This window comes from Mus musculus, chromosome 17, assembly GCF_000001635.26.
Source record: "Mus musculus strain C57BL/6J chromosome 17, GRCm38.p6 C57BL/6J".
NCBI lineage: Eukaryota > Metazoa > Chordata > Mammalia > Rodentia > Muridae > Mus > Mus musculus.
Window position 1 is genome coordinate 52892002 of NC_000083.6, and position 12146 is coordinate 52904147.

Consider the following 12146-nt stretch of genomic DNA (forward strand, 5'->3'; position numbering starts at 1 on the left):
TTGGTAATTGCTGTCCCTCCACTTGAGGGACACTATCTACTGGGGGACAACTATGATGAGTTCCCCTTTTTCCATTGTTGGTCATTTTGGCTAAGATCATCCCTATTGTGTCCTGACAGTCTCTCAACTCCTAGGTCTCTGGGACTCTCTAGAACTGCACACACACACCCAAAACCAAGAGGATGCATATTTCCATTTATTTTTCTGGCCCTCTGGACTTCTCTGTTGTCTGCATCCCTCCTCCCATCCTTGTATCCTTGTATCCTTGGTATGAAGCGTACTTGATCGTGATGAACGATGATGGTTTTGATGTGTTCTTTGATTCAGTTTGCAAGAATTTTCTTGAGCATTGATATCCATATGTAAAATTGGCTTGAAGTTTTCCTTCTTTTTTAGGTCTTTGTGTGGTTTAGGCATCAGAGTAGCAGTAGCTTCATAGAATGAATTAGGTAGTGTTCTTTCTGTTTCTATTTTGTGGAAGGGCCAGATGGTTTTAGTGTAGAATTCTACCTTACTCTCAAAGAAGAGCTAATATGAATACTCTGGCAGTAGATTAGGCTTAGACTGTCATAGTAAAATATGGAAGTTGGGCACTCTAATGGTCAGCTTTCATTGTCAAATTGACACAATACAAAATCATCTGGGAAGGTTCTCAAAGAAGGATTGTCTAAATCTGGTTGGCTTGTGAACATGTATGGGAGGGATTTTTCTTAAGCAATGTGGGAAGATCTAGCCCACTGTGGATTGTAGCATTCCCTAAGTATGGGGTTCTGAACTCTGTGAGGGGTGCAGAAATCAAGCAAGGACATAATTGAGTATATATTCACTACTTTCCGCTCTTGACTGTGAATGGCATATGACTAGCTGCCTTGATTTCCCCCACAACGATAAACTATTACTTGGAATTTCAAGCTTAAGTGAATTTGTTTCTTGCCTAAATTGTTTTTGGAGAAGATGTTTTACCATAAGAACACAAATGAAAACAAAACAGTGCCAACTAAATGGGAAACCTCACTGAAACAGGATCCCTGGTTTAATCAGGACATTGATAGTGACTCTATAGCAAGCATCTGTGTTTTAGTACATTCTTTTGTGTCTGTCCTGGTCTCAAACTTTGAGTGTCTCCTTTAAGATTAATGTTCTTGCAAAGCTGAAGTGAACATGAGAATTGAACTTATTGTCACCCCAGCCTCGCACTTCTCAGGGAATCCTCAAATCTGTAACATCTGTTTTAATATTAATAGTAATGTAAACACATCATTTATTAGTATCCTGTAACTATTTTTATTTACTTACTTTTTGGTTCATGGAATCAAACTCATGGCCATAAAGAATTTCAGCAAGTGCTATGCGACTGAGCTATGTCCCAAGTCCTTAAAGTGATGATTTTGCTCTGTGAGACTAAAATGCAAACAATAGTCACTGGTTATTATAATTAGGTTTGTTTTTAAAAAATGTCTGATAGTATAATAGAATAATTGTTAACTGTAAATGTTTAGCCTATCCTATAGAACTCTTGAGAGAATTGAATCATAACTATTAAAGTATGTGTAACTACTAAAATAATCCTACATTGATAGAGTTCAAAGGAAAGGGTTTTCAGATCCAGAAGGGCAGCTAAAAAGATGCATGTGTGTCAAAGGGGCTACTTCATACATTATTATTATTATTATTATTATTATTATTATTATTATTATTATTAAAGCTATTTTTACTTTGATAAGGCCGTGTGGAGTAAAATGACTGCTTCTGGATTTACCTTATGACTGAGGGGTTGTATCCATATGCTCCTAGCAATGGAATCATATTAGTATGGCCAAATAAGCATGCTTTACTCTAACCTATATATGGAATAGACTTTTATGTGAAAGGAGCCTCTGCCTTACTAGCCTGTGTTCTGTTGTGCTCTCTAGCCCTGATGCATGCCTTAGTATTTGGGAACGTGACTGCCATCATACAGAGAATGTACTCTAGATGGAGCCTGTACCACACTAGAACCAAGGACCTAAAAGACTTCATCCGTGTGCACCACCTGCCCCAGCAACTCAAGCAGAGGATGCTCGAGTACTTTCAGACAACTTGGTCAGTCAACAATGGGATAGATTCAAATGAGGTAATGTGCATCTCTTATGTTGATATTTTCAAAAAAGTATACACTTATCATGTAAAAACTAGATGTTCTAATACAGGCATAAGACAGGTACAGTGTTACCAATGTTATCTTTTTGTCTTTCAACCCTCATAGGCCTACAACCCACTTTTAAAATTATTATTTTTATTAGTTTTATTATTTTCAGTCCAGTCATTGCCTTCCTGCCAGTGCACCCTCCCACAGTTCCTCATCCCATTCCTCTTTCTCCTGCCTCCAAGAGGATGTTTCCTCTTCGCTACCAGGCTTTCCCACTCCGTGGGACCTCAAGTCTTTCTCAAGTGTTAGGCGTGTCTTCTCCCACAGAGGCCAGACCAAGCATTCCTCTGCTGTATATAGGTCAGGGCCTTGGACCAGCTCATGTATGCTACCTGGTTGGCAAACCACCTTTCTTTATGTGTCACTACATGTCTTCACAATGTCACTCTGTGATGACAGTTTCATAGCAATTTTCTACCAAATTCACTCTCATTGTGCTTTTTAAAGGATTCACCCTTATGACAATTTAATGTTATAATGTTGGATGAATACTCAATGTAAACGTGTCTGTCATATTGATCCATAGTTTAAAAAAAAAGAAACAAAATATAGGCAAAGTGATGTCTGTAGAATTCAAGAAATAGCCCCAAGTAACCATTATGCAAAACAGTGTATGGAAATAGGAAAGAAAGAAGTCAAAATAACACTATTTGCAGATGATATGATAGTATAATTAAGTGACCCCAAAACCTCCACCAGAGAACTCCTACAGTTGATAAACAACTTCAGCAAAGTAACTGGATAAAAAAATTAACTCAAACAAGTAGCCTTCTTCTACTCAAAGAAATTGGGGAAACTACACCCTTCACAATAGTCAGAAATAGTATAAAATACCTTGGTGTGGCTCTAATCAAGCAAATGTAAAAATCTGAATGACAAGAACTTCAAGTCTTTGAAGAAAGAAATTGAAGAAGACCTCATAAAATAGAAAAATCTCCCATGCTCATGGATTGGCAGGACCAATGTAAAAATGGCCATCTTGCTGAAAGCAATCTACAGATTCAAGGCAATCCCCATCAAAATTCTAACCCAATTCTTCATAGAGTAAGAAAGAACACTTTTCAAATTCATTTGGAATAACCACAAACCCAGGATAGTGAAAACTACACTCAACAATTAAAGAACTTCTGGAGGAAATCACCATCTCTGACCTCAAGCTGTCTTACAGAGAAATAGTGACAAAAACTGTGTGGTATTGGTATAGAAACAGGCAGGAAGATCAGTGGAATAGAATTGAAGACCCAGAAATGAACCCACAAAACTATGGTCACTTGATCTTTGACAAAGAAGCTAAAAACATCCAGTGGAAAAAAAGATAGCATTTTCAACAAATGGTGCAGGTTCAACTGGCAGTCATTGTGTAGAAGAATACATATCAATTGATCCATTCTTATCTCCTTGTATAAAGTTCAAGTCAAAGTGGATCAAGTACCTCTGTATAAAACCAGATAAAACAAATAGAAGAGAAAATGGGGAAAGGTCTCAAACACATGGGAACAGGAGAAAGTTCCTGAACAGAACACTAATGGCTTCTGATATAAAATCAAGAATCAACAAATGGGACCTCAAGAAATGGCTAAGCTTCTGTAAGGCAAAGGATACTGTCAATAGGACAAAACAGCAACCAACAGACTGGGAAAGGGTCTTTACTCATCCTACATCCAATAGAAGGCTAATATCAATTATATACAAAGATCACAAGAAGTCAGACTCCAAAGAACCAAATAACCCTATTAAAAATGGAGAAGAAAGCTAAATAGAGGATTGTCAACTGAGGGAACTTGAATGGCTAAGAAGCACCTAAAGAAATGTTCTTCATCCTTAGTCATCAGGAGAATGCAAATCAAAATGACTCTAAGATTCCACCACACACTAGTCAGAATGGCTAGGATCAAAATCTCAGGTGACAGCAGATCCTGGTGAGGATGTGGGGAAAGAGGACTACTCCTCCATTGTTGATGGGATTGCAAATTGGAACAACCACTCTGGAAATCAATCTGGCAATTCCTCAGACAATTGGACATAGTACTACCTGAGGACAAAGCTATAACACTCCTGGGCATATATCCAAAGTATGCTCCATATGCTCCAACATATAACAAGGACACATGGTCCACTATGTTCATAACAGCATTATTTATAATAGCCAGAAGCTGGAAAGAGCCCAGATTTCCTTCAGTAGAGGAATGGATACAGAAAATGTGGTACATTTACACAATGGAGTACCACTCAGCTATTAAAAACAATGACTTCATGAAATTCTAGGCAAATTGATGGAGCTAGATAATATCATCCTGAGTGAGGTAGCCCAGTCACAATAGAACACACATGGTATGCCCTCACTGATAGGTGGATATTAGCTCAAAAGCTTGTAATACTCAAGATAAAATTGACAGACCAATGAAACTCAAGAAGAAGGAAGACCAAAATATGGATCCTTAAGTGCTTCTTAGAAGTGGGAACAAAATACTCACAGGAGGTAGTGGGAGGGAGGGACTTTGGAGGAAGAGAGGAGGGGGAGTGGGAAAAGATGGCATGATCAGGTATGGGAAGAAATGGGGATGATGTACAGAGGGACTGGAATTTGAACAGAGGTCTGTAGCAATGGGGGAAGGGAGGGTAGCCACTAGCAAGTCTCAGATGCCAGGAAATCAAGGGGCTCCCAGGACCCAATATTGATGAAATTACCAAGAAAGGAAAGGGAGAACCTGTAAAGACAATGTCCAGATGTTAGGCAAGGGCCCTGGTTGAGGTAGGGGACCGCCCACTCATCTCCAAATTTTTAATCCAGAATGGCTCCTATATAAAGGAAATACAGAGACAAAGTATGGAGCAGAGACTGAAGGAAAGATCATCCAGAGACTGCCCCACCTGGGTATCCATCCCATATACAGTCACCAAACCCAGATACTATTGTGGATGCCAAGAAGTGCTTGCTGACAGGAGCCTGATATGGCTGCCTCCTGAGAGGCTCTGCCTGAGGCCAGAGCTTGACAAATACAGAAGTGGATGCTCACAGTCAACCATTGAACTGAGCACGAGCACGGGGACCCCAATGGAGGAGTTAGAAAAAGAACTGAAGAAGCTGAAGGTGTTTGCAACCCCATAGGAAGAACAACAGTATCAACCAACCAGACCCCCACAGAGTTGCCAGGGACTAAGCCACCAACCAAAGAGTATGCATAGAGGAACACATTTCTCCAGCTGCATATGTTGCAGAGGATGACATTGTCTGGCATCAATGAGAGGGGAGATCATTGGTCCTTTGAAGGCCCCATCCCCTAGTGTAGGGAAATCCCGGAGTGATGAGTTGGGAATGGGTGTGGGAGCACCCTCATAGAAGCAGGGTGGGATAGAATGAGGGGATCCCAGAGGAGAAACTGGGAAAGGGGATACATTTGAAATGTAAATACATAAAATATCCAGTTAAAAAAGACACTGTATTAATCAACTAACTTGTCCACCAACATGTCAAACAATCCAATAACCGAGTAACAAACTATTCTTTGAGTTAACTCATTCTATATTTTTATTTATCCTTCATCTTTCACTGTGCTCCCCAAACTTCTCAATGGAATTTTATTCACCATAGAGAAAAATAAAATCATGACCTTTTGGTGGCATGAATGGATAGAACATGAGGTCAATATGAACCTTAGACTTTTCAGCTCCAGATCATCAGAAATAAATTTCTGTGGGTTCTCATACCTTTGCTGAATTGTGTTAGAGCATTTATAAGAGACTGGAGCAGTGTGGCTGCCTCAACTAAAGGGGAGGAGCTAGAGGCTGAGTGCTGGCAGACTCTGTGGCTTTCACTGCTTCACATGTGGACTTTAAGTGAAATAAGCCACACCCTGTAAGACAAATTCCTCAATGCTCTCTCATATTTCAAACCTGGTAATCAGCATTTTAAGAGTGATAATATTATCTCTGTATATATCATAAAAAGGCGAGTGTGTCCAAGCTCCTATATCTATCCCAATAGGAGTCTGGATGGAAGTGTTGCAAGCTTTTCTACTAGGATATGTAGAAATTTTAAAAATTACTTCAGATTTATTATCAGCTGATTGTCCATGGTACAAAACTAAAGTCATAGTCAGTACATAGCCCTGGAGATTGTACAGAGAAAATCTCAGATACTATAACAGCCTACTCTTGTATAGTGCAGTTCACTCAAGTAGGAAGAGTGGCAGTGATATCTTGCAAACTGGTTGAGTAGACACAACTCATTGAAATTTCTTTTTCCTGCCCTCTTTCCCACCAGCTTTTAAAAGACTTTCCAGATGAGCTGCGCTCTGACATCACAATGCATCTGAACAAGGAGATCTTACAGCTGTCCCTGTTCGAATGTGCCAGCCGGGGCTGCCTCAGGTCTCTGTCTCTCCATATTAAAACCTCCTTTTGTGCTCCAGGAGAGTATCTGCTGCGCCAGGGGGATGCTTTGCAGGCCATCTACTTCGTGTGCTCAGGCTCTATGGAAGTTCTTAAAGACAGCATGGTGTTGGCTATTCTAGGTAGGTTTCTGCTGAAAGGTTTCTCTGAAATTTTACCCTAGAGTATAAAGAATACCAAGTAGGGAAGGGGGAGATGTTAACAGGAGTTGGCAAATGACAGATTAAATCCAATATGGACTCCATATTGGATTCAATTTACATAAATGTCTTACAAAGCATATCATGATTTCTATACAAACAAAGTTCAGGTTGTATAAATAGTATCATTTTTACAAGTGAGTAAATACCCAGATTCCATACACAGTCTGTCTTTCTCCCTCCTGCTCACAAACCATACAGCATCCTGTGGAAGAAACAGCAGCTCTGTTTTTATGGAGAATTTCTATATTTTGTGGAGAACCAGTACAAAGAACATTAGAATTATGTTTTATCTGTGCCAGAAAGAGAGGAAAAATGATTTTAACTTTGAGAAAAACTTGATCACTGTCATTAACCTGGTACTGCAAAGGTGACACAGCCTCCTTTCAGTTCCTCAGAAAAAAACTCATAACTGTGGAAACTCTATGCGTGATGCTAACTTCAAATACTAGACACAATTATTTTTCACTGAAATATAAAGAGCAACCGGCAGAAGACAATGTGCGGGCTAATATAGAAAAATTCCTCTCCCTGTATTATCTGAGTTCTTTTCAAGCTCACTCTCATTTTTTATATAACCAATCATTATTGAACATTGGTCTAAGGACTAGAAATGTGGCAGAACAGAAATTGCTAGAGATTTTGCCCTTGTGGAGATTAAACTCAAGAGAATGACAAAACAGAAAATTCACCCAGGATGGTGGAGAGGGGTGAGCATCAGATGAGTCCAGGGTACATTTTAAAAATCAATGTTTCATACTAATGTCTAGAATCATGTCAGTAAGTGATTAATGTAGTAATTTTAATTCCGTTTTTCTAAGGAAGTGATCTGTGACAAATCTTTGCAAAATATTTTGACACGTGGGACATTGAAGCCAACAGCTGTAAAAGCATTTTCTATTTCCCCAATTCTATTCTATATTCTGGATGGAAGAACACTGCTCCTTTTTGTCTCAAGAATACACATCATTTTATGTTAACACTGTCAGGCTGCTTCTGAGGTGGTAAGCTTGAGGACAGGTTCCGTTTTGGTAGAGAGAAGTGATGGTTATAGAGTCCCTAGTGGTGAACTGGTGTTCCCCACTATCAAGTGCTGAAATATGTCAAATCTGCACCTGTCTTCTAAATTCATCTTCTGAAATCCATTCCTTGGCAAGATGAAATTAGGAGGTGGGAACCTAGGATGTGGTTAATACATTCCAAAGTGGGTTTATAAAGAAGCCCAGCCAGCCACCTGGCTTTTGCTACCATGATATTACAATCATAAGTCAATAGAAAGCTGGCCCTAATTAAAAGCCTTAACCTTAGACTTTTCTGCTCCAAATCATCAGAAATAAATTTCTGTGGGTTCTCATACCTTTGCTGAATTGTGTTAGAGCATTTATAAGAGACTGGAGCAGTGTGGCTGCCTCAACTAAAGGGGAGGAGCTAGAGGCTGAGTGCTGGCAGACTCCGTGGCTTTCACTGCTTCACATGTGGACTTCAGTTTTGAAAACAGAGGAAAGGTGGGACTTCCCTTTCAGATCTGGCTCAGTTTTTACTAACATCCTGTGATATTTTCCATAATGTAAGTGCAGAAGATGCTAAAACAGTCCCTTTCCTCTTCTCAATTTGCAAAGGTAAAGGACAGTCATTCTACCATTTGGTAATTCTGGCTTAGAATTGACGATTATTTCTAATTTACTTCCAAAACACTACTTACATATTTTCCAGTGGATTTCCCTAGCCCCATTGCAACTTTTATAGCCTGGTGATTTGCATACTGGCATGGCCTCCTTTTGAGAGAGTATCTGACACTTTATCAGAACCATATGATATGACATACATTCACAGATATAAAATTTCATTTAAATTAGTCTTTTTTTAATTCTTTGCCGTTTTTTTAAATTTGGTAACTAGCAACAGTTTTAGGAATGAAAGGTAAAGACACCATTCATTACTTTAGAGAAAAAAAAAGCTTAAATTTAATGGCTTCTCTTTGACTGTTACAGCTTATTATTGTAATAATTCTTATAATGAAATAGTAATTATTGCTGAAAGATTTATTGCTGTTTTGCTCCCTTGCCCAAATTTCTCCATAAATTGTGACTTTATGATGGTGTTTCCCTTCTCTGTTCCTACCATACATAGATACCTAAGTACTGTAAGTTCAGCTTGTCCCATGACCATTCTAGACTCTGTTGTGATACTGAGGCCACACACAATTGAAAGTCCAAGGTTACCATGTCAATGGGATGATGTAACTTTCTTCACAATATTATTTCCTGTGGCGGATTTAACCTATGCTGCTTTACTAAGCACACAGCTTCTATTTAGTCTCTAGTTACTTAATGGGAGTTCATTCTGCTACTGAAATCAACTAGTAGTCTTGGAAGGAAGAAGTGTTCATGTCCCAACTCAAGCAACACTATCTCCCAATCAACACATGAAAAGTGTTTCCAGGTCTGGTGCATGGAGAGAGTTGTCAGGGGAATTTGTTATGAAGATAGAATCTTTTCATCTTTTACTTTACTGTGCTTCCCACTATTTTTCCCATCTGTTTGAAAGAATATGGACGTGTATGATAACTGCTTGCTGTCTTGACAAATGGTATTTATATGCCTCTGTGTAATTTGACATTCTTTATTGTTATTGTTCTTAATCCTCAAAGAAGATCCAATTCTGCAAACATGGAAACTAGCCATGACCTACAGAAGGCAGAGAAATCATTCTTTTATTTCAGAAATAAGGATACTGAGACCTGGAGTAGTTAAGACACTAGTTCAGGAATATCAACAACAACAATAACAACAACAACAACAACAACAACAACAAAGGAGAAATCCACAGGAAAGTTATAGAGGCAAGAAAGTCTAGCCAGAGCTCAATGTGAGACTCAACACCACCACGCATGCCCCATAAACATTCACTGAATCCAAAAGCAAAACTGGAGTTCCTTCCAAGGTGTCAAATTTAGCAACGTACTGGTGGTATTCTTGCAGTGGCCAAGCCTCTCTCTGCTGGGGGAGGTGCATGAGTAGGTGGCTCTTCTTATTGCAAAGCCTGAGGAAAGGAGTTGGGTTCCCGCATGTCAAGGACCTGTGAGGATATTTGAGCAGTCTCCCTAGGCTCTCTCTAGGAAATGCTTAGTTCACTTTTGCCTGACTTTTGCTTGTTTGGCTTTACCAATGACAGTTTTTACTTTCATTTTGTCTGTGGCATCTATTTCTCAATGATCAGAAAACGAAAGCTCAGGCCACGGTTCATTCTTGCTTGTCTCTGAGGATTGTGAGAATGGAACAGATCACTACTACTCTTTTTGTTAATAATGGTGATGTGATTGAACACAAGGGTCTGTTCTGGGTACATCAGTTAGCATCCAGATGTTCTCTCCTGATGGGAACTTAATTCTGATAACAAGTTTCCCACCAACCTATTCAAACAAACAAACAAACAAACCAACAGCTAGATGATTATCAAAAGGTTAAAAAAGGTCTTGCTGGATCCTTGGTTCCAAGACTTAATAGGAACATTCAGAGGCGAGTCAAGCAAGGATGAGGAACTAACTCAGGTTACTAATTTCCTGGTAGCCCAGGATGTTAAAGGAATTAGATCTGATTAGGATGTACAGAGATGCTAGGTGCCAATAATTAAATTATAATTTCCTGGGTCCATAGTCTATTACCACTCTATACTCTAACTGTAACTGCTGCCAACCATGGTCACTTTATTATGTACCTATGTGCTGGGTTAGATATAAACTGCATGCTGAAACTATGTTTCCTCTTTCTTGATACATTTCATGCCTTAAAAGGAAACTATAGCAATTTAGGAGGAGAAGGAAAGGGAAATGTACATTGTGTCCATTATTGTTAAACATAGGAAGTTCTCAAAGAGACTGTGTGTGAGAAAATGAGTGTAAAACTTTTTCAGCTGTGAAGAAATAGATGTATATATAAAGGTGTCCTGAGCTGTCTTGGTGCCAAAGTATGGAAACTGCACTTCTTTGTCCAAGTCTTCTTTCAAGTATGCCATACATCCTATTTTGGGTTATAAACCCCTGCTGTAGCTGGACTTTGGCAGTATTATTTTTTTTTGGCTTATAGTCATGCCGCAGAAAGTATAAATATGAAAGGATAGTGGCCTTCAAGCGCCTCCAAATGTCTCTGGTATAGCAGAATCCCACATATGACACTGTCCTGAGAATCATCCTCCAATAGACAAGTCACCACATTGATGACTTTCTGACCGTGATTATATCTCATGTCCATCCCCTGCCTTGTATTTGTTAAGCAGTAGTGTAGATTTTTTTTAACAAAATCTATAGAAATCATAATTTCAAATTTAGCAATATTGGTGACAACAGTAAGTCAGGCTTGAATTCTTCCAGACAATGTGGCTATTTATCACCTTCAGAGGATAAAAATATAGTCTGTGATTTTTTTTTCTTCCACCAAAGTAGACTCAATTTTTGTAGCTCAAATTAAACATTGATTGAAGCTAACATTTAGTATAATTCAATAATTTGCCTTTGTTTTTTTAATTTCATACACATGTTCGATAGTTCAAGCATATGTGATTAATTTCACGTTTCCTTTTACTGATAAATTAACTAGAATGGACTTTTGTGAGTTCCTGCCAGGAACTTTGTTTCAAAAATGCTGAGCATGGTAAAGGATAAAATTTTAGAAATTTAAATGAATAATTGAACATGAAGGTAGGCAGTTTACTTGATGACTTTTCTTTTTAAAAAAATCACTTATGTATATAAGTGTTCTATCTGTATGTACATCAGAAAGTCAAAGGAGGGCACTGAATCCCATAATAGATGGTTTTGATCCACTATATGGTTGCCAGGAATTGAACTCTGGACCTCTGGAAGAACAGCCAATACTCTTAACTGCTGAGCCATTTCTCCAGCCCACTTGAAACACTTCAGTGGCATGTCTTTCTCAGTATTGAGGACTATACAGCTGTTCTTGGTTGCTTACAACATAGCAAAAAGGCGACTCAGATAATTATAGTTAATGCCTGAGAATGATGCTCTCTTTGGACAGACTCAGAAGCCTATCACTAGAAACCCAAGTTAACTCCAGTGCCTAGCGCTGTCTGTGAATGTACTCCAGTTCTTCCAGCCTCCAACCCACGTTTGTCTAATAATTAAAGGTTTCTTCTTATCTTCTGGGTGACTTTGCGGTTGTGTCAAAAGTACATCAGAAGTTAAAATCAGTGAGTTTTTATTTTGGTGCTTGAGCTTATTTCTCCTTTCTGATACAGGTTTCCACTCTTGAAACATTTAAAAGATAAAATTGCCCATTATTAGGCCATCGACAAATGTTATCAAGCACATTAGCTCCCAGAATGTATGCTAATTAATGTAGACAGCA

The 12146-nt window shown here is 38.8% G+C and overlaps 1 protein-coding gene across 1 annotated transcript in view; it reads left to right on the forward strand.

Annotated features, from left to right (window-relative positions):
* Positions 1–12146, forward strand: part of Kcnh8 (potassium voltage-gated channel, subfamily H (eag-related), member 8) — a 376486-nt gene that overhangs the window by 289293 nt on the left and 75047 nt on the right. Inside the window, exons 9-10 of the mRNA NM_001031811.2 lie at positions 1914–2113; positions 6453–6702. Coding sequence (NP_001026981.2) covers positions 1914–2113; positions 6453–6702 — 450 coding nt within the window. The remainder of the gene's footprint in view (positions 1–1913; positions 2114–6452; positions 6703–12146) is intronic.